Consider the following 24,801-nt stretch of genomic DNA (forward strand, 5'->3'; position numbering starts at 1 on the left):
TATTATTCTTATCTCCATAAACTGCCCAATAACTCCTTCGCCAATGCATAACTCTTCATATTTTAATTGCAAAATGGTACACTTGGCCAACATTTGCCCAAACCAAGGATCAAACTCACCAACTCTGGCATTTCAAGCACAACCAGTTACACCAAAGGTAAAGATTTCGAAAATATTTTTTCACCCTGATTACAGCCATCGAAATATGTTTCCAGGTCCAGATCTCAACCAGCTGGGTGATCTTATTCAGGTTATACATGGCAAAGACAGATAAGTCACCTGAGATGGTTTGTTTGGTGTGTCACATTTTCAGCCATGTAACAGGGAGGTCACATATTCTGAGGACAGCTATTAGGTCAAGATGTGAAAAAAAGTTTTGAAACTTTTAATAGGACAAATATTTCAAAAGGTTGAAATATTATTCAACCTTTTGAAACTGTTTGTTCAAAACTTTTTTTAATTTTTTTTCTTTCTTTCAAAAATGTATTTTCTGCCTTTTGAAAATATTTAAAGAACTTCAAAGAAAAATTTAAGGAAAATATATCACCACCTTTGTTTAGTCTTTTTTATTAGTTTTTGAAGTTTTCCTTATTGGTTTTCCAAACAGTTTGAATTTATGTAACAAAAAATACTTTTATAGAGAATTGAATCTTTAAATTGTGGAGAACATATCTTCCAGTGAACTCTTTATATGCTTTATCCACGTTCCTGAGTATATGCAAAATATATATTTCCTCCTCAGGTACTGCTGAGAAGAGCTATAGAATAGAAAAGGCACGAGTTGAAAGAGAAAGAAGACCTTCAGCATAAAGAATACCTACAGCATTCCTACTTACATCTTTTGATGAAAGAAGAGTCTGGGATGGTCTGCTATATTATTCTGAATACAATGAGTATGTGTGTGTGTGATTGCTGTTCTATGTGTGTGTGTGTGTGTGTGTGTTCAGTGTTCCAGATCATATGACATATCACACGGCGGTCCCTCTGTCGATATCCTGGTGCACTCTGGGAGTTTTTCCTGCCTCATGGTCGGAGCTCTCCGTCTTCTCGTTGGACTTGTCCTTTCCATCGCCACCCGACCTAACGGTTCATAAGCTGGTTACAGGTTGGGAACAGCAGTATGGACTGGACCACAGCTTTGAAGATAATTTACAACTCACTTACGTTAACTATTTAACTACGTAGAACGATACATATATCAACAACACATGAAAGTACACTTCACTACAGTTTTGTACAAGTAAGTAGTATGGGAGAGGTAGGGCTTTCCAGGGGTAAGTAGATGTTAATGTTTGTCTTTTTTAACAAGACTTGTTTAACACAACCTGCCTCTTCACATCAACGTACCCTTTACACCCCTCCCATACTGGGCCTTACACTTCAGTAATACCCTGTATCGTTAACACTTAATACCATTTAATGACAATGTTTTTACTATGGGTATTCCTTTGTAGTTACTTGGTAGTTAATGTAACTTTAATGCAAAGTGTTGGCCAACTTTTTACTTTTTCTTGAAGAGCTTCTTGAAGGAGCTCCTGAAGCCTCCTTTTTCCTGCTTGCGACTTCGCTCACTGAAGGGGGTGTGGTTACTTTCCTCAGCCCCGCCCCTCCACTGTAGCTCCTCCCCCCAGGTGGGTCTGCTGGATTCCTGAGTACAGCATGTAGATGATGGTGACGACATGACGCTGAATGACACAAGCAGTGTCACACGCAGGCTTTTCTTACTCATTACATACCAGACAAGGCTTAGTCCAGGCCTGGGAAACCAGAGAACTAACTCATACATATTCATTGATATTACGAACCTTGTTGTGTTCATTGCGTAGCTCCTCTTCAGGGGCAATAGCCTGTTTCTCTGGGTCCACCTTCTGCTGTGCACTGCTGATGTTGCCCCTGCGTGCGGGGGTGGGAAACCCCTTACTGCCCTGCCTCTCCAGCTTGGCATGCGGGTGCCCTCGCGGGTGATCAGAGCGGTGTCCGTCCCCTCCGCTCACCGTGCTGTCCAGCTGCAGCCCGTTCAGAGACTTGCTCTTGCGCTGTCCCGCCTGCAGGGGGCGATGCTGGTGGTGCCTCAGGATTGCCTCGTCGGGGGACACGCTTCCTCGGCTGGGCAGCTTGCTGTACCCGCTCCCATGGCTTGCCCTCTCGCCGTAGGCCTCTCTGGAGCTCGTGCTGACCGGGGTGGCATGGTTACTCCTGGGGCAGCGCACAAAGGCGATGTCGATGCTGGAGTCGGACGAGGAGTGGTCTGAGCATTGATCGAACAGCGAGGTGTTGTGGAGGGAGTCTCCGTCCTCGTACAGCCCCTCCAGCCCTGGAGCCTCTCCTGGCAGCAGGAACTCCCCCAGGGCGTCGGCCAGAGCCGACCCCGGCACTGGCAGCCTCTGGTGGGCCAGACGAGCTGAAGAGGTGGGCCCCCCGCCCACCCCCAGCATGGCTCCTTCTGGCTCACTCTCCGGGATGCTGTGGAGGCCAGAGAGCTTCAGCCGTGGGTCTGGGTGGTCGGGGGGGTGGAAGGGGATGGGGGAGGGACGGTGGTCCTGGTCGTAGCGGAGGTGAGGCTCGTTGTCTCGTTCGCGTTCCCAGTCCTGGAAGCGTCTGGATTGGATCTGTTCTAGAAGCCTCTGCTTGCTGCGCTTCACCTGGTTGGCATGCTCGCTGATGGAAGGAGAAAAGGAGGGAGAGAGATTCAGAAAAAGACAAGATAGAGGTGGAGAGGAATGACATTGCGAGTAAGTCAAGAGAATGACAGGGTGAGGTGTGAAGGGGTGAGTGAGTGATTGTGATTCACAGTATGGCGTTGCTGGTAGGGTAAGGAGAGCCCAGTTCATTGGCTTGGATCCCACAGTCTACAGTTCTGAAGTATTCCTTCATAGTCGACCTGCAGCAGGAACACAACAGACACACAGACTGAACACTCACTCTCAGAACTTCATACAACCCCCGGTCGTGACTCTACACACAATTTATCTGTTCAAATCATAAAACATATTTTATGACCGATGACACCGCCATAAATAACCCTAGTATGTCCCCTAACCAGTGTGTCCTCTCTCCATGTGTGTGGGGGCACACAGGGTTAGGGCTAAGGTTAGGGGATAGGGAAAACCAGATTTTGAATGGAACTGAATTTTCCCTCCATTCAAGAATAGCCAATCAAAATTGTGTGTGTGTGTCCCACCTCTTGAGCTCCTTGCGGTTGTGCAGCAGCAGCTCCTCGTCGCGCTGCAGCAGATGGGCGTACTGGGCTGTGAAGGTCCGGAACTGCTGGATGCACACCAGCAGCAGGTAGTAATCTGGGTGTTCAGCATCTGTCTGCTTCAGCAGGGTCTGGATCACATCACATCCATCAGGTTCGTGGAGGTTCATGGAGCTCAACAATCACAGAGTTGCTAATGAGCAAGAATTGACACCAAAAGTCACCCCTTTTTTTATTATTGGTAGGGCCAAGAGTAAAGCTGTTGATGTGGAACAAATGTTAGACTTTTACATTTCATTCACGTTTTCATCTTCTTTAAGGATTGGTTCAGTGGACCAACAGAATGATGTTCATCAATGGCGTTTATCTGAAATGGTGAGGTTAAAACTGTCTACTGTGTATCTGTGTGTGTGTTAACCTCTGACCTGCAGCAGGAGGATATACTCTGGGATTCTCTGGACTGGCTGGAGAAGCAGGGTGTGTAGTGCGGGGCGGGACTCGTCTCCCATGATGTCACCCTGGAACGAGCAGCCAGCCAATCAGATACGGGCACAGAGACGGCAGATGTGAACGCCTGTCCTGTGAAGTCTTTACTCAGCTAAAGGTCGATGATTTAGAGACTAAGGACACAAGATCATATCAAGACAACATTGTACAGTTCCTTTTTCTCCCTTTGGCACGCTCTCCCTTTTTCTCTCCCTCTCTCTCTTTCTGTTAGTCTTTCTCTGTCTTTCTGTCTGTCTCTGGAGGCAATTGTCTGGTTATGCTTTCTGTCATGTGCTCTTTGTTAAGAGAACATTTACAGACCAACTGATAATATTGATCAGAGACCATAAGACTGCACGCTCTCTGGAAAGAGCATTAAACTGTTTGTCCTTTGTTGGGTCGCCATCTGAAAGACACATCTATCTGTATACCTTTTTTTTCATCAAATAGTCAGAGAGAAGCCAGCTCGTGAAGAGCTTCTGCGTTTACCTCTAGTAGGTTTGCAGTGTTCATGGGGTTGGACACCAGCATGCTGACCACAGACAGACACTCAGGCAGCTCCTTCAGGTACGACACGTAGAAGTCCAGGAAGTCACTCTGCAGAGCACAGACAGCACCAAGAACCTGAAGAACTCTTTTATTTCTACTCACTCCCACTCTCTGTTAGGTATAACCACTTTCCCCTCACCACCCTCCTGTCCTGAATCCCAGTGCCCCTCATCCCTTCAATTAACTCATTTCCATTTCTCATTCTGAGGTATAAGCGCTTGTGTGTATTGACAAACACATCGGCAGTAATAGAATTGACGTGTAACAGGCTGTTTGTGTCTGAACTTGGGTAGCCCCCTTGGATCGTTCCTGGTCATTTCAGAGCTGAATCACTAATACAACATTTTCTGTTCTGATTAATGTAATCGTCTGTTGGGAAAAGGATTTGTAGTCCTGTACCTCCTTACTGGTGAGCCTCATGAATACGTCTCCCATGATGCCTTGCCACTGGCGCTTGAGCACGCGCTCCTGGAGTGTGTGGAGAAGCTCTAGGTGCTGCTGGATGAGGAAGCGAAGAGAGCTGGGAAAAGGCCTGGGAAGGAAGGGGGGCGGGATACAGTAGATCATTCTCCACTCCACTACACAAGAGATCCTAACATGCTATGCTAGTTCAGATCAAGCACATTCATAGATCCGTTGGTTGACCATCTGTGCTGGGTGATGTTTGGCAGAAAGGTTGTAAGAGCCTAAACAGAAGACAAGACATTAGGGAGAGGGGGGTGGGGGGGTAAATATTAAATAGCGAGGCTATTCTACATTTGGAATGATTACATTAGGTCTCGTTCTGCCATGCAGAAGCTCTGTCTGTCTCAATGATGTCTTTAAGATCTGCTTTATTCAATAGATTCATTTCCTGCCCTGGCTCCCCATCCTATAATGTCTCTAATTGGATCTCAACTTCACGATAGGAACCTGGTGTCCGAGAACTGTGTGTGAGTACATGTTGGAGTGACACATAGACAATGGCACCCTGTTGTATTTATAACCCAAACGTAAGGCTTCAATCACTCTGGGTTAGTTCTGAGGTCCTGCTGTGTTGACTGTGCCTTAAGTACTAAACTGGTACAGCTCAATACTGGATCCAGGTACTATCACACTATGAAACTGTGTTGGCCCCCTTTGTGTATATGAGACTAATGAGAAATCCATGTGTTTGTTTGTTTTTATGTAGTACCGTTTGTCTTTGGCATGAAGCACCTCTGAGCCATTGAAGGAGATGTTGGCTTTCAGCAGGAGAGACAGGTAGGACACATATACCCTCTCTGACTCCAGAAGCTGCAGAGCAGCGGTCTGCCTCTTACCTGACACACACAAACACAGAGAGAGACACACACACCCCTTTAAAGCCCAGTATGGTGGATTTGGCAAGATCGGAACACAAATTGTGTTATATGTGACATGCCGAGGTAACAGCGGTGATGTGTAACTTTCAGCAAGTAGCCTGTAAAAGCATTTTCAAACGTACTGTTCTCTGGGACACAGTTTTGTGCCTCTGTGTCGTCTTGACTGTCCTTCCTCTCTCTCCACACTGGAGACTTAGACCCACCGCTCTTGAGCGGCCCACTACCTGGATCCTGCTCTCCTGACTTTGAGGCTGCACACACACACACACACAGAAAAACACATTGTGATCAATTTTATGTGCTCAAAAGCCCATAGTCAGTCTCAAAGTCACCGACTCAGCTGCCCATGCACTTTTAATGGCTTAGAGTCTTCAGAACTTCTCTCTCTATCTCTCTCTCTCTTTGTTTCTCTCTCTGTCTCTCTGTCTCTCTCTCTCTCTGTCTGTCTCCAGTGCTTACTCTGGGTGGAGGCGGTGCTCCTGTGTGGGGAGCTGCTGGGCAGACTGTTGAAGTAGTGCTGGATGACGTTGAGCTCAGTCTGGCTGGACAGACAGGCGTGGCCCTCCCCCTTTGAGTTCTTCCTGTGACAGAAACACACACAAGGGGGAAGGGAGGACAATGGTGTTTCAATATCTGTGTGGGGTTGAGTTTGGGTATGTGTGTGTGTGGGTTTGTGCGTGTGTTACCTCTGTTGAGTAGTTAAGATGTCCCTGCAGCCCTCTGCTTGGAGAGTGTCCAGAACCTTCTGCAGGTCTCTCTGTCTGCTGCCTATCTCTCGCACCTGGTCAAGGGCACCAGTGAGATCCTCCTGAGGCAAACCAGCACACACAAACCAGGATCAACTCCATACCTCCATCAAGACGTTGCAGTACCCGATCTACTGTACACATACTATAGTGTTTAACTGTGTTTACCACACCTTGAAGGTGTTGAGGGAGTTCCGGAGACCCATGATCCTGTCGTCCACATCGCTCTGGTGTGCCTGTAGCTTCTCTTCCAGACTGCAGTCTCTCTGCTGCAGCACACACACCTCCTGTAGCGCCCCCTGGAGGCCACTGCGCAGCTCCGCCACCAAGGCCTGCAGCTGTAGGCCACAGGGGGTCAGGGGGTCAGAGGTCAGGAGCCCAGGGGTTGAGGTGAAGTGACGACCACTGAACATGGACTTGATTGTCGTCTATAGCACCGTACCAACAATGAGAAGTGCATTACACAGAGAGATGAAGGGAATGACTCTTGGTGGCAGGATTGTGAGGAAAACAGAAAGATTCGAGCAGTCCAAGCCAGTACCACCCCTATGACCTTTGTGCTGAGTCTTCACAGCAGTAACACAATCAGAGGTCAAAGAGCTAAATGGTTGCTTTCCCCAGGGTTGTTCTAAAGTCACACTGTCCTCATTATCTTTGCTATTATTGTGGTGGTTGTCCAAGTAAGTCTCTCTCTCTCCTTCCCCCCCCCCCTCTTCTCTCTCTCTCTCTCTCTCTCTCTCTCTTTCTGACCTCTTCTTCCATCCCTCCAGTTTGGGTAGACTCTTTCTCGGCCAGTGTTTATTAAATCCCCCTCTAGTTTAGCAGCTAGCTGTCCCATTCTGAGGCCATGTGGTTATTGAATTTAGTCTGGAGAGATAAGTGAATCAGACCATGTTAACAGATAGGGATTGAGACTGTGCACCCTTATCTATCCTCTCCTCTTTTCTCTACCTTCTCACCTTCCTGCTCTCCTCTGCTCTCCTTTCCCAGTGTTTATTTTCCTCTCTCTCCCTCCCTCTTTTTCACTTTCTTACCCTCTCGTCTCGTTTCTCCTTTCCCTCCCTCGCCTCACGCAGTCCATCTGCCTTACCCTTGTTATCCCTCCCTCCCTCCCTCGTCTCCTCTCCTCAGTCATGTGAAAGGCATCAGGCAGGAGATTCAATAGAGCAGCTGGCCTACTTTACTGTTCTGAGACTGCAGATGGGCTGATATTATCACTGGCTAACTACTGTCCTGTTCTCAACTGCGTCTCTGCTTCAGATCTTTCCCTGCCTCGGCATCCCTCCCCAATATCAGCTCTGAACTCTCCCTTTACTGCACATATGGACAGTGGTACATTCCTTTAGAGTAGAGTCAATCCAAACGTTCACTGTATCGTAGCTTTTTTTTAAAGATTGAATGATTTTGTGACTGAGAGGGGTATACATTCAACAAATTGAACTGAGGGGCATGATGACTTAATAGAAGGGTACATGTCTGGTACATGAAGGGTACAAGGGACCAATGTCTGGTTACATTTAGTCATTTAGCAGACGCTCTTATCCAGAGCGACTTACAGTAAGTACAGTGACATTCCCCCAGAGGCAAGTAGGGTGAAGTGCCTTGCCCAAGGACACAACGTCATTTTGGTACGGCCGGGAATCGAACCAGCGACCTTGTGATTACTAGCCCGATTCCCTAACCGTTCAGCCACCTGACTCCCTCTGGTTCTCTGGTTCCAAAAGTAGACAAGCACTAAGTTGGCAACCAGGAAGTAGTGTAGTAGGCAACAAAGGCTGTCTTCAGTACTAGTGCTTCCAGAAGTACACATTGTATAAGAAAGTCTTTCTGATTGTCTTTCCAGACTGCTTCTTCATCTGCTCTCTTTCAAACATCAGTTGATGTCCCTGATTGGCCAGAAAGTTCACACCCACCCAACCCACCCTGAAGCCCTCTATTTGGATGTTTGGGGGTGCTGGAAGCCAGATTTAGCAGAACAGCTCAGACACAGCATGCTGATAAGGAGACTAAAAGTCAGTGTTTTATGTTTGCTAGGGTGTTGTTTACCTGAGCTATCTCCAGGTTGGCCTCTTCCATCTCCTTATCTTGTTCTACAAGTCAAGGAACAGACACACATCAGAATGGCCAAATAGCAATGCCTTTCATGGCCAAATAGACATGCCTGAATGTGTTTAGTATTAACATGGATACATCTATAAACATCAGGTTCTGGATATGGAGATTTCAAAGGCTCCATCCTTCACACATTGAGATTTGCACTGTACATTCTGCCATTACACATGTTCTTCTTTTACATAGACATGGTTCTAGTCCATTCTTGTAGGCTACCATATGGTTAAAGAGGCCTGATTCTGCTTGATATGACTTGCCTTGAGTGCATCATCAAACAATTCAACAATTGTACCCTATAAGCACAATGCCTTTTTCTGTGGAAATGCCAAATGGTCCAAATCATGAAATGTCATTTTAAATGTCTACTTATTATACATTATGCATATTTAAGTTCATGAATTCCTCTTACCATCAAACCCACAACCAACAGAAGCTTCTAAGTAGAAGCTACAAATGTTTTAAAAATGTATTAAATGGATTCAAATAGCTATGACATATCAAAACAATGTATATGTCTAAGTTTGTTGAAACTTAACCAGACAGTTAACTCAGTCAGTTAATGAAAACTATTATCCAAATTCCATCAACGTTGTTACGACACTACACTACATTACCTTGATTCTTTCAGCTGTTGTTTTATCCAAAGCAAAGTACAAATTGTGCAGAAAGAAAGTTCAACACAAGATCAACACAAAGTAACCATATCTCAGGGTTCACACGTCGAAAAGTTCAACATTTCACTGTGACTTGCTTTTCTATTCTGACTGATACAGAACCATTATCAAAATGTAGCCGTTGGTTGGTTGAGTTTTGGTACAGATTTTGTGTTTTACCTTCAGTCTTTCCGTTCTCCATGTTTTCCGCTTTCCACCTGCCCTGTCGTCCAACCTGATGTGGTGATTTAGTCTTCAGACTGCCCTGCTGGTTCCTGTCCTCCTCTAAGATCCCTCACTCTCTCCACACCATGTGAGTCCGATGATTCCCCACACAATCAGGGCCCTTGTCTACCGTAAATGGAGGGATGGAGGGAGAGGTCAGAGGGAGAAAGAAGGAGAGAGGGACAGAGACAAAGAGAGAGCGAGAGAGAGAGAGAGAGAGAGAGAGAGAGAGAGAGAGAGAGAGAGAGAGAGAGAGAGAGAGAGAGAGAGAGAGAGAGAGAGAGAGAGAGAGAGAGAGAGAGAGAGAGAGAGAGAGAGAGAAAAACTGTCCAGGGTGTTTGATTAACTCATCATGAAGAGACAAATGGACTAAATGTTAAGTCATTTCCTCTCCACCTGTGACACTAATTTGAATGGGAAGATAAAACTTGTGTGAGTGAGTGAGTGAGTGGGTGAGTGAGTGGGTGAGTGAGTGGGTGAGTGTATATGTGTGAGAGTGTGAAGAACACCCATGTGAGGCCGGAAGCTCTGGATCAGTTCCAGGTCCACCTCCTGGTGATCTCCTGCAGGCACACCCTGGTCCGGTGCTATCTCCCTGGGCCAGCTGTGAAGAGGACAGAGCGGGATGCGCTGATGCAACATCAGAGAGGAGGCCGTAAAAGAGGAGACCCCATGATGTGTTATGCTCTGAAACGAGTCGATTATCCGTGCTATTCTGAGGAATCCTTAACGAATACACAGGAGCCCCTTTCTCCAGGCCTGAAGTCGAAGAGTTTGAGGGTGTTGGTGAGACTTTTTTTTTTCTTTTCTGAAGGTCGGAGATTTAAGATTAGGCTTCAGAAGTGTGATGCCAACTTAGATCACGTCTTCGTTTTATTGGCTGTTTCCAGGTAAACAGGAAGTGTGTGTGTGCGCGCGTCCTGTTGTTACATAACGCAGTCTGATTACCACTGTCACAAGTTCTGGCCTTGTGCTTGTGGGGGCAGCAGCCCCAACAGACAGGAGAGTGTGGATGAAACATTCAACAAGAGGAGTGTGTTCCTCTGAAGGTCACACTATTCCCACATTTCAAGAAGGCTTTTCCTCCCAGAACAAAACCCTGATTCTGTGTGTGTGTGCATGCATAGACATCTGGTCAAGTCAGTGTAGTCTGTAAGTATACAGACATATACATTTACATTTAGTCATTTAACAGACACTCTTATCCAGAGCGACTTACAGTAAGTACAGGGACATTCCCCCCGAGTCAAGTAGGGTGAAGTGCCTTGCCCCAGGACACAACGTCTTATTTCATAGCTGGGAATCGCACCGGCAACCTTCTGATTAATAGCCCGACTCCCTAACCGCTCAGCCATCTGATATAGGCATGTTCTCCTCTTCTGACTGTTGAGCACCCTGACTGAAGGACCTCCGACCCTTGTGAGGAAACGAGTCAGATGGCTGAGTGGTTAGGGAATCGGACTATTAATCAGAAGGTTGCCGGTTTGATTCCTGGCCTTGAAAAATGCCATTGGGCAAGGCAGTTCACCCTACTTGCCTCAGGGGAGACCCGCTCTAGATAAGAGCGTCTGCTAAATGTAGGAAACATCGCTATCCTGGGAAGTTTAACTGGGTCTGCAGCTTCCTTCTGTTTCTTCATTCTCTATGTCTATAAAAAACTTTTTTTATTGACAAGAAAACAAAGAACTGTCGTCGGGGAGAAATAGAAATTCTACATCAGTGGGAATAATACAGATATTGTCAGCGTACATGAAAGAAAAGCATCCCCTACACAATGCCACACAGCAAAAAGCAAATAAGAGCCAGGGGGTATTACTCTCCTTACTCTTCTCTCTGTTGAAAAGTTCTCCACGTCTTCCTGGGTAAATCGCCTTCTCTCACCAGCAGGTGTCACTGTGACACAAGCTACAACAACACCAGCACCACCCAAACCAAGAGACTGTGGTCAATGTGTCTTTTGTCAACCCCGACATCAGAAATTCAGTGTTCAGTAAAGAGAACCATAGCCAACTGTTACTACATTAAAGCCATACAAATCTTGAACTTACATCTGATGTATATGAATAGGCAATCATATAAAATATACATTTAATTATATAAAAAACTTAATACAAATCCTGAATGTTGATGTCCTGCTCATCAAACCAACTGATCAAATATACACCATATATTTGATTTATGGATTTCTTATAGGCCTATATTTAATTCCAAGCTATAACAGATGTGTATGGTTGGTGTGATTAATGAAACAGCAATATCCTTTAAAGTAAAAGTCCATTCCAGACTAAATATGTGAAGCAATTATGTTTCTGGGTGGAATTTCTTTTTTTCAATAATGAATCTGCTGGCAGAGGCATATCTGGCAATCTGCCCATAGCTAGATACAGTTTTCTGTTCTGTAGGGACTTTCTCTTGCAGTGTTTTGGTTCCTATAGTAGTTGTATTTTTTGTCGTTTTCTATCTTGTTCTCTATTGCTTAGAAAAACTTTCAAGTGGAGTGGAATGATACATGTTTATAGGCTGGTGTTCCATTTGAGCAGTTCACTACCTAATTCAAATAACAACTCTCGTAATTGAACACTGAACCAATTTCCTCTCTGTGTCTTTTCCTTCTGTGGTGATGAGAGAAAAGAACGGGGGGGGGGCAGAATTCTACTGCTTTCCTCCTAGAGTGACATTGGGCTCATCTTAAATAGCATATCTCTTCCTTTCCTATTGTGCTTAAACACTGCTCTGAAGACATTATAAGAGGTCTCCCCCCAGCTTTTACAGGTGCTCTATTACAGCTTTCGTGTATTGTCAGATCTATGAATAGAAGTAAAAGATGGAAGATTAAAGGGAACAACCTTGTGGAATGAGATGCCTCCAAGAGAGCGACGCCATGTCCTCGCCCTCTGCCCTCGGCTGCAGGCATGGCTGACTAACAGGGGATGTAGATCAAGCGGAAGCACTGGACCATGGGATTGAATCCTGCCAGAGCCACAGCTGCCCTGAACATGCACAGCTGTAATGGTCATCAGGCAAGGGCATCTGAGACCCCTATAACAACACACACGCACACACACGCAGGCACACACACACACACAAACAGCAACAACAATAATTGATGAAGTCATTACACAGAGGCAGTTATACTGGGAAATAGATTAATCAATTTCCTCAATTATTGATTGATTTAACTGCATAATAATATTATTGCCAGCTGCTTCTAGTTGCGCATAGAAACAGCAAACAATGTTTTTGTGTGACTGGTCCAGAGTGGGTAGCTCATATTATTGGCAGGGCAGCTATATCTAATGCTCTTTGAGAGCAGTTATTCTGTAGGGTTTCGTTCAGACCCAATTTATAACTAACCTGATTTAGGCTGTGTGCGTTAAAGTGTCTTTAGAGCTATCCTTCGAGCTTGTATCCGCCTCGACAAGTTACCCCTGAGTACAAAACGTGCGTACCCGTAAACGTCCTTTAATGATGACGTCCTCGTATCACGCGGAGGTATGTTTGTAAACATCTCGTCTGCTTTTGAGTTCAAAGTACACGCTTTGTCACTATGACTTTCCTTCCATAAGTACTTCACTTGTTAAAGTATTGTGTGAGGAGGATGTTGTATACTTGAAAAAATACTGTTAAGGGTTTGGACAAACACAAAAAACACAAACGGGTGTATTTCAGGGCAGCCTATCATTTTAGCAAATATCAGAGATACATTGTTGGAATATGACACAAGTCACACACGAGATGTTCGGTGAGATACCGGGGGAAGGTCGAGTGGAGAAATGGATACTCATGTCGCCTAACGTCACCGTGGAAATCATCAATCTCGGCTGCATCATCACATCTATAAAGTGTAAAGGAAAGAACGGTCAGGTTGATGACATTGTTCTGGGCTACGATCATTTGGAAGGTAGCTTGAATATTTCTACTTTTACGTATAAAAAGTTTATAGATCTGCTCACAATATAGGCTACTGTAGCTATTAGCCTAGTACCAGACAAACTGCCCTCGGATTTGCAAGTCTACGGCTACTTCCTGACAAAGCGTTATCATTGAAACATAATATGATAAAATAATGATGTTTAACTTAATCGCAAGACTTATACTTGTAACAGGTTTAGAATGGGATTTGCTGCTATGTTTGGGCCCTTTCTCTGCAGGTTATGTGACAGATCCTCGGTATTTTGGGGCCGTGGTGGGTCGGGTAGCTAATCGGATTGCCGGGGGGAGGTTCGTGGTGGAGGGGAGACAGTATCAGCTCGCTATCAACAATGGACCCAACGCCTTGCATGGAGGACTGAAGGGATTTAATAAGGTAATGCGCTTAATTGCACACACACACTCACACAGTGAGTGCTGTCCTGATCACCCAGGATGCTCCCGCTCCCCTCCCTACATCTCCAATTAAAGTATTATTGTACTTTGGTATTTGGTTAATGGTCTTGCTGATAACAGCACTGACAGTCCGCCGCTGCTGCTAAACTGTCAGTCTAAAATAGAGAGAGAGAGAGAGAGAGAGAGAGAGAGAGAGAGAGAGAGAGAGAGAGATGAGAGAGAGAGAGAGAGAGAGAGAGAAACAGAAACAGAGCTCTCTACAGTCCGGCCAGCAGACCCGCTGATGAGATGTATGTGTGGGTGGACCTAGAGTTTCTTTCTCTGACTGCACAACGACTTTTATGAAAGCCATTATTACCTTTTGAAGTCAGTGTTGGGCAACAGACACACATTGTTTTCTGTGATTCCAATCCCTGGGGTAAAATTATAATGGTGCAAACGCAGGGTAGTGACAACACAAATAAAGATTGTGAGGATGAAAGGCTCTTTTGTACTGTCAACAAGCATCAATTCATTTACATGCTATTGTTTGGTCTGAGAGAAGATCAGTAATATTTGGTTCCAGCAGGGTTCAGTCTTGGAGAACGGTTCACTATTTTGCAAACACATACATGCATGCACACAGTTGTTATACTAAGTGTTGCACTCTCCCTGATTGCAGCTCTCTCAGCCTTTACTAAAGCCAGCCACTATTATCAGACATCGGATTGATTGTTTTACCCATTAACAGGGAAATGTCTGTTTAATGGGTAGACATTTCACAGACAGTTAGCCAGTCAAGTGAGGTTAGTCAGACTATTTACTGCCAAATAAGTCCTTCTTTTATTGCCACCAAATATATCACAAGGGCCAGTGCAGTGCAGTGCATGTAGCATGAGAACCGAAGGATTCAGTTTTTCGATTTTTTTAAGTGAACCGTTTGACCCCCTCCACCCAGGTGCTGTGGGGGAGTGAGGGGGTGGAGGGTGGGGTGCGTCTCACGCACACCAGCCCTGATGGGGACCAGGGTTACCCTGGGGAGGTCCAGGTCTTGGTAACCTACATCCTGGAGGGGGATACCTTGACCACCCAGTACCAGGCCCGCTCCACCCGAACCACACCCATCAATCTCACCAACCACTCGTACTTCAACCTAGCTGGACAGGTGAGGTGGCAGGGGTGGTTGTGAGTGTCTGTCCTGTCTGTTTACAGGCCTGTCTACCTGCCTGGATGTCTGTCCTGTCTGCCTGTCTGTTCACAGGCCTGTCTACCTGTCTGTATGTCTGTCCTGTCTGCCTGTCTGTTTACAGGCCTGTCTACCTGCCTGTATGTCTGTCCTGTCTGTCTGCGTTTGTCTGTGTCTGTATGGATAGTACCGCTGTGTGCAGATATGTCTGATGAGAACTCACTTACATTTACCGCTGACCTAGCCGCTGCTTATTGATTGTATCGCAAATCCTATACATTCCGTGTTGATGCGTCACATCACGGTTAGAATAGCTGCTCCACTACTACACTATGGGGAGCATCCATCACAGCCCTGGTGTATGGTCATAAAGCAGCCCCCTCTGTGTGTCCTGTCACGGTTAAATGATGGGGTTTCAGAAGCATGCACGTGTGCTGGGTGACAGTGTCTAAAGGAATGTGCACGCTGTCTGAGATTGAGCTGCTCTTCAGCCTAACCTTGTCTGATAGCAGCCATCGGCACGGCAACAATACTCCTATCTCCCAGCCATGAACTAATGGTGTGTGTGTGTGTGCGTTCGTTTGTGTCTCCAGGGCTCAGCTGATATCTACGACCATGAAGTCTCCATCTTTGCCCAAGCCTATCTACCTGTGGACGACACCATGATCCCAACCGGTAAGAGATAAAAAGCCAATTTGCTCTAAAGACACGAAGCATAATCCCAATAAATGGGTTTTGCTGGAATACTTTTGAAAGACAAACTTTGTTCTTGTGAGAGTTGTATCTGATATGGCCTGCAGACAGAGCACTTTGTTTTTCCTCTTTTACTTTAATCTGGTTAGATCAGACATTACTGTGAGGAAGATTGGTATGTGATTATAACAGGGCTTCAAGCATGGGTCGGGGGGGGGGGGGCAAGGTGGATTTTATGGGATTTTTATGTGCTTTCCAACTGTGGAAACAATACTTTTGTGGACCTTTTTTTATGCTGGAACGCAACAGGCAAAGCTTAGTTTTGTTGTTGCTCTTCGTGTGTTTCAAGGTTTGGCCTATAAATGATGTTGAGTTCATCAACCTCAGGGAGTCAGATGGCTGAGTGGTGAGGGAGTCGGGCTAGTAATCTGAAGGTTGCCAGTTCGATTCCCAGCTGTGCAAAATGACGTTGTGTCCTTGGGCAAGGCACTTCACCCTACTTGCTTCGGGGGGAATGTCCCTGTTCCTACTGTAAGTCGCTCTGGATAAGAGCGTCTGCTAAATGACTAAATGTAATGTAATCAACCTGTTGAGTTTTCCCCCAGAGCACCAAGTCGCTTCACCCACTGTGGGGCTCACTCTACTTAACTAGCGGAAGTGCGGCGAACATGACACAACATCTTATCAGCCCTAATCATCATCATATAATGGGAGTCAGGTGGCTGAGTGGTTAGAGAATCAGGCTAGTAATCTGAAGGTTGCCGGTTTGATTCCTGACCGTGCAAATGACGTTGTGTCCTTGGGCAAGGAACTTCACCCTACTTTCCTCTGGGGAATGTCCCTGTACTTACTGTAAGTCGCTCTGGATAAGAGCATCTGCTATATGACTAAAATGTAAATGTAAATATAGATGGATGCTTCAGAGAGCGCTGCAGGCTGGGTGGAGCTGCAGGTTCCTCTCTTTTTGCTTTGTAAACCTTTAGAAAAAGGGTAGTTGGTTGCTCCATTTGTCGGCCGCAATTACATCACGTGATTCCAGAGAATACCCAACGAAGGATCACGCTTCGCTCCATTAGTAATGCCTGCTCGGTGTTCGTCCACAGTGGCATGTTCCCTTTACATGACTGGAAGGAGAGATTCTCCCCTGTCTTGGTAATGGGGTGTGAAGTGTGTAGGGGTGACATGAATTCTCCTCATCTCCTAGTCTAGTCATCCTGCGCTACTGTAGATAAGAAGTTGCTGATTGCAGCACCTCTTATCTTTAGCCCACTTAGGTTATTTTCAATTGTTATTCTTATATAGGTTATTCTTATTTATTAGGTCCATTATTATTTAATTCTTCATTTATATACTAAATATTGTTGAGAAGAATAGTTGCTCATAAAGGATTAGGACTTAATATTGTTGGTTTATATATGCCACTAGGAAACTGTCGAGAGGGGCATGACCCAACCATTGCGATGTGTCTGGACTTGTTACAAATGGCATGACATTTTGATGTGGATTATGTAGATGCAGGTGACCTTCAGGAGACAGAGGTTTGGTATGATGTTTGGGGTACAAGTTCATGATCAGGGCTTTTAAGAGTGTTTAAGGTTCTTCATGAGGAGGGCCTTCTCCTACCTCTCTTTCGCTCCCTTCCTCTCTTCAGAGAGATCGTAGGGGGTGGAGATGACTAACTAGATGGATGACGGCCAGATCCTCTTGCCGTCATCCATTATTCTCCCTCTGTCTATCTTGATCCTCTGTCTCTCTGTGTTCACTTTATCTCCGTCTACCTTCCCTCCCACTCCCTCCCTCTCTCCCTCTGTCTCTATCCTATCACCATCTTCTTCTGTCTCTACCCATCACCTTCTCTCAGTGGATTTGACTGGATCGTTTCTATCTGCCTTCCTCTATCTGGCATATATAGTGTTCCTGTCCTTACCTCTGTTATAGTCTAGTCTCGCTTTCTCTCTCTCTTCCTCGCTTTCTGTGTTGCCCTGCCCAAGGTAAAACTGTTACCCTGTCTGGCTCGCATGCATAAGGTCAAGTTGTGGCCGTGTTTGAAACTAATCATGAACACACTTCAGATTAGCCCCGGCATCCACCGATTGGTAGCCTAGCGCCAGCTATGTAGCTAGTTTCTGGTTGGCTAGACAAACGCATCCATTATTGTTCAATTACCAACAGGCCCCATGGGAGCCCCTAACGATGCAGACAGAATAGTTAATGATTGTTTATTTATAGAACCTTTTTGGAGCCTCAGTGGTTTGGTCTGTGAAGTTGAAGTCTGAGTGAGACTGTTGTTTTTATTTTGGACTTGGTCTGGAGGTTTATTGGTAGGATACAAGAGATTTGGACCTGGATAATTGAAGGGGGGGGGGCATATGGTGTTGGGTTGGAGGCTATCTTTCATATAGAGAGTGTAGGAGAAGAAGAGTTGTTAATGAGGACCGTGAAAATCTACGGTGGACTGGGAACAACACTACAGACACCCAGGCCTGCCGCTGCCTCTAACTAGCTGCTGACTCACCTGCCCCGACTCCAGACTCATCCCAGGAGCCTCTGGCAGCTGCATCCTCAACTTCATTTGTTTGGATTTAGATTCTCTCTCTCTCTCATGCTCTCTCTCTCTCTCTCTCTCTCTCTCTCTCTCTCATGCTTTCTCTCTCTCTCTCTCTCTCTCTCTCTCTCTCTCTCTCTCTCTCACACTAGTGTTTGTTGCGTCTGTTTGCGTTCAGTCACATTCACCCTCTCTATTTGTGTTTGCGTGTTGTGAAAACCTTTGCGTTACTATCTATGGTTTCATTTCCTGTCTCACTTCCTGTCACAGGTTTATGGGACAAGACAGAGATGAGGAAGACGATATCCCTCGTATCTAAAGTCCCCTGAGGAGTTGCCATGGCAATAATTTTCGGTTGTTGGGTGTCGGGGGGGTTGAATGATTGTAACCCTTAACATCCCTTGTGTCTACAGGCGAGGTCAGACCAGTAGAACGCACTCCCTTTGACCTCCGGAGGCCTGTTCTGATTGGCTCCCGGCTGAAGGATCTGCCAAGGCCTGGGTTCGACCACACCTTCTGCCTGTCGTCACCTGGGAATCCTTCGGTGGAAAGACCATGTGCCAGGTCCCTCACACACACCTTACCACGCTGCAACACACACACACACACACTAACACGCTGCAACACATACACCCTACAAAGCTGTGACACACTGTCGTACTGTTACCCAATATCCCTCCACTGATAAAGTATTGAGGAAGTAGCTCTCTCTGTTCCTCTCCATCTTAGCCCCGCCTTCTCTCTTTCCATGTCTCCTCACTATAGGGTGTGTCACCCTGTGAGTGGGCGTGTCCTGGAGGTCAGCACCAGCCAACCAGGTGTCCAGTTCTACACTGCCAACTTCCTGGATGGGTCATTGGTGGGAAAGGGTGGGGCCTCCTACAGGAAACACAGTGCCTTTTGTCTAGAGACCCAGAATTGGCCCGATGCTGTCAACAAGGTACATCAAATTTGTATTTTTATAGCCCTTTTTACAAGCATGTCACAGAGGGCTTCACACTCCTCCATAAGCTTTTATCTGAAGGTTTCTATATAAACTCTGGGAGGTGCTCTCAAATCACAAAGGCTCCCCGTAGACTGTAAGATATATCGACCATGTGCTTGCTTGGTGGAACCAAATCAATAACCCCCAACTACAGACCCATATGGCATTCCTGGCAAGCTTTGTTAAGTACTGTCATTTGGGGATTTTAAAAACAGATGCAATTAAACACACACTGTTGTTTTTCAACACTGTCACACCAAATTAATCTTTTCCTTGATCCTTTATCTTCAATAGAATTTTTGATTGTTTTAATGATATATTTTCTTTGGGCAGATTCCACCTGTAAAATCTGGGTTAAAGGTTAATCATGTTTTTGTTAACTAAATGATTCATGATGCTGAAGATGGAACATGCACGGAGGGATATAATTAGATTATTAGATCAGATAAGAAATCCTTTATTAATCCCAGAGGGGGACGTTGGTGTGTCAACAAGTAGCATAAAAAGAAGACAAATCTTTAACAGCAGATAAAATACAAACAAACTAAAAGGTCACTGTCTATTTAATGGAACAGGTAACTGTGAAGGGGATTTTAAATAGATGTATTTATACACATACATGTATGTATCTCAAATATTATACTAGAAATACTACAATCGAAGATTAATTGGTAAAAATAAAAATCGAATATTGATGAATTCAGTATTGTTAAAATGTATACATTTCAAATCTTTGTGTAAAAAAAACATACTTATGCTACCTATACCATCTAAAACCATGTCTTTATGCATGTAGGACTGTCTACTATATTTATTCAACTGAACAAATAAGTCACAGCATGGCATTAAAGTCTTTTAATAGTAAACCTTTTTCAGTGGCGATACCTCTAAGAGCACCAGTTGGGTTGAACAGAAGAGAGTTTGTTATTCCACTGACAGTAGTGGAACTGCGTACGATCAATGGTCTGGTCCGAGGGTGGAGAACAGGCGAGGAGAGGGGGAGAGAACGGTGGATTAAAAGAGAGAGCTGGCCCGTGTGTCCCCTGGTCTCTTCCACTACTTCAGTGTGAGTACAGTCAGAAAAGCATCTCATCGGCAGTCCATCAGGTATTATGAGGTGTATTCTAGCCTGGTTCAAACTCTGGCTTTCATCTACTCTAAAGCCTGAGAAAATGTGATGGAAGGTACTGATGTCATGGATTTGCATCTAGCGAGCATGACACAGATTTGGATGACACACACACACACACACACACACCCATAAGTGTCCCCCATGGTCAGATGTGTGTGTGTGTGTGTGTGTGTGTGTGTGTGTGTGTGTGTGTGTGTGTGTGTGTGTGTGTGTGTGTGTGTGTGTGTGTGTGTGTGTGTGTGTGTGTGTGTGTGTGTGTGTGTGTGTGTGTGTGTGTGTGTGTGTGTGGATTTACGGGGGCGATTGTAGTTTGAGTAATCCTAGAATAATGGGACAGCCCAGTCACCAAGTCCATGGAAGATTTATTGAGCTCTGAACACACACTCCTCTCCTCCCTTTTCCTCACCCTAACTCATTCCCTCTCTCCCAGTCCCCCTCTCTCTCCCTCTCTCTCTGGCCCTCACCCACCCTCCACTCTCTTTTAACTCCCTTCCCCCTTCCGTCACCCATTCTCTCCATCTCTGTTTTCTCTCTTTCCATCTCCATCATATCTGTTTGAAATTGCACTCTCCCGTCCCTCCATCATCCTCTCGTTCTGCTGTGTCGGTCCGTTCGGATTCACACCCGGAGAGATTGGAGGCAGGAGTGGAGATAAGGATGGGGGGATGGGGGGTGATGGGGGGGGCTGGGTACGGCAATTTCCATAACCACTGTTCCTCCTCTTCTCTCTCTCTCCTCTCCATATCCTCTCCATTTGGCTATATTATATCTGCATTCGTTTTCTACTTTTCCCCATCACACTCACCAGAGCTCACAGTTCTGGGCCCCATAGCAGGGTCATGCTACCATGCTAAAAGATGAAAAGATGAAAGTGAGGACAGACAGACAGAAAGACACAGGACAGAAAGAGTGTGTGTTCCGGGTGCTTTCAGCCGGGTGTTTAACAGCTCGGTATTGACCATTAGTGCTGCCTTACTGCTGTGCTAATGGCAGCTGGTAGGAAGGTAATTATAGGCCTTTGTGACTCCCAGACGTGGCTCACATTCAGAACACAAGTGCTAACTCCTACACTGGCTCCCGCTGTGCAATAAGACAGGAAGGAGGGTAAGAGAAGGAGAGAGAGAGAGAGTATTTGTTTTAGCGAGAGGTGGGAAGAGAGGGAAAAGAGGAGAGCAAAGGAGATAGGGAAAGAGTCAGCTAGTCAGTGCGACAGGCAGGCAGAGAGCGACTCAACCAATTTGCATACGTTTGTGCTCTGGAACACAGAGTGCACAGGGAAATGACAGATTGAGAAGCCCTACCATTTGCATGTAGATCAAACCGCTGACACGGGCCATGTACTGGGGGAGGAGGACAGTTGTGTGTGTGTGTGTGGGGGGCTGCTAGGTGGCAGGAAAGGGAGGAAGGGGGGCATGGATGGAGATGGGGGGTAGAAGGATTGAAAGAGGAGGGAAGGCTGTAGTTCTGTACATGCCAGTTGTCGACTTGTGTTTGAACTCTATTAATCTCTTAAATATAGTCCGTAAACTGTTGTGTACACTCGAACACTGGCTCCCTAAATATGACCATGTTAGGTCCATGTGATTGAAAACCCTAGATTATACCCCAATGGCCAAGTGTGTGTGTGTGTGTGTGTGTGTGTGTGTGTGTGTGTGTGTGTGTGTGTGTGTGTGTGTGTGTGTGTGTGTGTGTGTGTGTGTGTGTGTGTGTTCGATCAAGTGCGTAGACGTCTCGGACAGCTGTCAGTCAGTGACACAGCCAAACAACATCCCCCGCTTTCCCTCCTAGCAACATCCTTCCACAGCTGCACGATCGTAGCAACCAGCTCATAGCCTCCCACGGTCCTCCGCGAAAGCCTTGCAGAGAGAGAGAGAGAGAGAGAGAGACACTCAACAGATCTAAACCCAACTCACCCCCCCGTCCCCGTCCCCCCTTGAAGACAGTGCTGACATGCGGATCTGTCTCTAGTTACTCTTCTACCAGCATTAAACCTCAATGCGAGGAAGCATCACTTCAGTGTTGGCCGTCTTGCAGGTCCCCGTGGGTTGGCTAGTGGGTGGGAGGTGGGGAAGGAGCACGCGCCCCCAGCCCCTCAGGACTAACCAAGGTGCCAGATTATCAGACACACAAGTTCACAGGGAGGGGTAATGAATGTGGCCTCTTGTTGTGGCCTTTGCTCTCTGACCTGTGTGTGTTTGTGTGCCCGCACAGACGTCCTTCCCGGACACTCTGCTGAGGCCAGGGGAGGAGTACAGACATGTGACTCGCTTCACCATCTCCACGATCTGATGGCCATGACGACGCAGGGGTGAGGGGTCAGCGTGGAGAAGCCAATCACAGCACCGGGCACGGAATACTGGACCTCCACCCCGTCCCAGACATGCTCCGCGGGGAAAATAAAGGCACTCAAGTGAAAGATGAAATGGTTGTAATATTCAATAACGTACATGAAGTAGATGCAGCATGATTCTGGAGGAATCTGATGTTCAATTCGGTTGTTTATTTTCATTGGCTCCTGAAGAAATCAGTGACCAATCACAAGCATCATGGCTTTCTTTTCTCAGTTCTACACATTGCAGTCTTTTCCGTGACCATGCTTTTTTTTTGTACCACCGCTTCCATAACGATTGTCATCTCAGTCAGGTTTCTGAGATGGTCTGGGTCACACAGACCCGCAGGTTATGTGTGTTCTAGCATTCCATCATTCTGGGGAAATTGTTGTGTTTTTTCCTCTCATCAGCATTCACTGGACGGCTGCTTTGATTGCTGCACTCGGAGAGTTTCTGCAGCTCCATGAAAACAGCTATGAAATCACCTCATTTGTTTGCATTTGTATTTCAATAAACAACTTATTTGCATCTCTGAGGTGTCGGTGTGTTTTCCTCTGCATGGGTTCTGGATGGAAACTAGAGCTGAGCACTATGAATCCATATGAAACACCATATTGATGAACTGTGACCGTATTTAAATTCCTGTGCTTTACATTTTATGTAAGCACTTTGAGCTGCAATTCTTGTATGAAAAGTGCTATATAAATAAAGTCTTACTTACTTACTTACATAATATTGGATGCATGTTAAGGGTTTTCTGCAACATTTGACGGTATTTTCCAGAGATGTCCTGTCATATGACGTCCTGTCATTTTTGGCTGTGGGTTTGTCTTCGCCAGAGCCAGTTGTGACCTGGATTCTGCCCTGCTTTGAGACCTCCCCAGTCAAACCCGTCGTTGCCATAGGAACTCTCTTTTGCCCAACCTTCAAAAAACGAAAACTTCAGAAGTCTGCCCCAAAGCCATTCTTGTCTCATTCTTGGCTACTGCGAGATGGAACACTGAATGCTAACAAGTTTCTCAAATCTCACTGCTAACACACTGCTGTCTGCCTGTCTGCCCACCCTGCTTGCTTACAGTACCTGTCTGCCTTCCTGCCTGACCACTTGTCTGTCTGTCTGTCTGTCTGTCTGTCTGGCTACTTGCCGACTCAGGTAAGTTAAGATCTAAGTGATTTTCTAGCTCAACCAAATATAGAAGTCATACAATTTCAGGGTTACAACTAAATGTATTACTACATGTGGGTTTCTTTCTAGTCTGCATAAATTGCTTATCGAATTTGTGCCACACCTGTGATGTGTGACTGTGTTGTTGTTTGGGGTTTTCACTGAAAGAACTCCAAGGCTGGGTTCAGACATGCACTGCACAGAGATAATCATAGCAATGAGGGAAGTCTTTACAGGATGGTGTGATGAAGGACCATTTGGGAAAATGTTTGAGCTGTATGAGGAAACATGGGGACATGAATGACAGCGACTGTGCTATTCATTCTGGGTCTCCTGTTTCCTGTGTCTATAAACCTGTTGTTTAAACAACTGTCAAACATCAAATCAGTCGGTAGATTGTACCGATTATATATTTATATAAATCAGTTGCATTGGGTAGGGCAAATGTTTTTCCTGGAATTAGTAAAAACCAACTTGTCTTTTTAAATATAGTCCTCATAAAATTGTGTTCATGACTTTGCTTTAAGCACCACAGACTGTTATCTCTTTTCAGTAATTTGTCAGAACATCCTTGCCTTCAAGCAGTAGCATAAGCCATTTCCCCCCTCAGCAGCAAAGAGATAACATCATCATCCACCCTCAGGCCCTCCAGACCAAAGCAGTCGCCAACAGAGCTCCATGCTGAGAACTGTTTACAAGGCATCTAAAGCTGCACTGCTATTAAAGCACCTGGAAAACTGCAGGACATTTTACATCTGCTTCTAAGATTACACAAGCGTGTATAATCAATCTATGGAACTTGATTGGATGCTAATGCATGTGTCTGTCTGTATCAAACTATCAAACTATATATAATTTTAAAAAAAATACTAAAAATCACTGACTGAGGGGTGACCTGTGATCGTATTTCAGGGTATTCAGTCACCTACCGTTCTCCTGGTCACTCTCTAATCCTCTAACCTCTGACCCTCGGGCCACAGAGACCCATATTGTAGAAAGGAGCTAAGACCTTATCATCATGGAGTATGCCCAGAGGGACTTGTATCCATGCTCCCTCCAGCCACTCTGCCATTATAACCTTAAGAACCAGGATCAACCAGTTGTCTTTTCCCTCTTTCCACTCTGCATTGAGGGGGACAAGCTTCAG

General features: G+C 45.7%; 2 protein-coding genes across 2 annotated transcripts; one reads left to right on the plus strand and one right to left on the minus strand.

Annotated features, from left to right (window-relative positions):
• Nucleotides 1–666: 666 nt before the first annotated feature.
• arhgef33 (Rho guanine nucleotide exchange factor (GEF) 33) lies at nucleotides 667–9,290 on the minus strand. Its single transcript, XM_067236855.1, has 15 exons — nucleotides 9,269–9,290; nucleotides 8,370–8,413; nucleotides 6,497–6,661; nucleotides 6,264–6,385; nucleotides 6,037–6,158; nucleotides 5,700–5,828; nucleotides 5,409–5,535; nucleotides 4,634–4,766; nucleotides 4,175–4,282; nucleotides 3,625–3,717; nucleotides 3,182–3,330; nucleotides 2,792–2,881; nucleotides 1,806–2,658; nucleotides 1,506–1,648; nucleotides 667–1,080 (listed from the first exon to the last, which is right to left on the minus strand). The coding sequence occupies exons 1-15, from the start codon at nucleotides 9,288–9,290 to the stop codon at nucleotides 969–971; spliced, it is 2,412 nt and encodes an 803-aa protein (XP_067092956.1). The 3' UTR covers nucleotides 667–968.
• A 3,565-nt stretch (nucleotides 9,291–12,855) lies between these two features.
• On the plus strand, nucleotides 12,856–23,019 carry galm (galactose mutarotase). Its single transcript, XM_067236400.1, has 7 exons — nucleotides 12,856–13,214; nucleotides 13,465–13,619; nucleotides 14,577–14,783; nucleotides 15,398–15,479; nucleotides 18,456–18,606; nucleotides 18,808–18,982; nucleotides 22,371–23,019. Exons 1-7 carry the CDS (start codon nucleotides 13,028–13,030, stop codon nucleotides 22,446–22,448), a joined length of 1,035 nt encoding a protein of 344 aa, XP_067092501.1. The 5' UTR covers nucleotides 12,856–13,027; the 3' UTR covers nucleotides 22,449–23,019.
• The last annotated feature ends 1,782 nt before the right edge of the window (nucleotides 23,020–24,801 follow it).

Source organism: Osmerus mordax, chromosome 5 (genome assembly GCF_038355195.1).
Source record: "Osmerus mordax isolate fOsmMor3 chromosome 5, fOsmMor3.pri, whole genome shotgun sequence".
Taxonomy (NCBI): Eukaryota; Metazoa; Chordata; class Actinopteri; order Osmeriformes; family Osmeridae; genus Osmerus; species Osmerus mordax.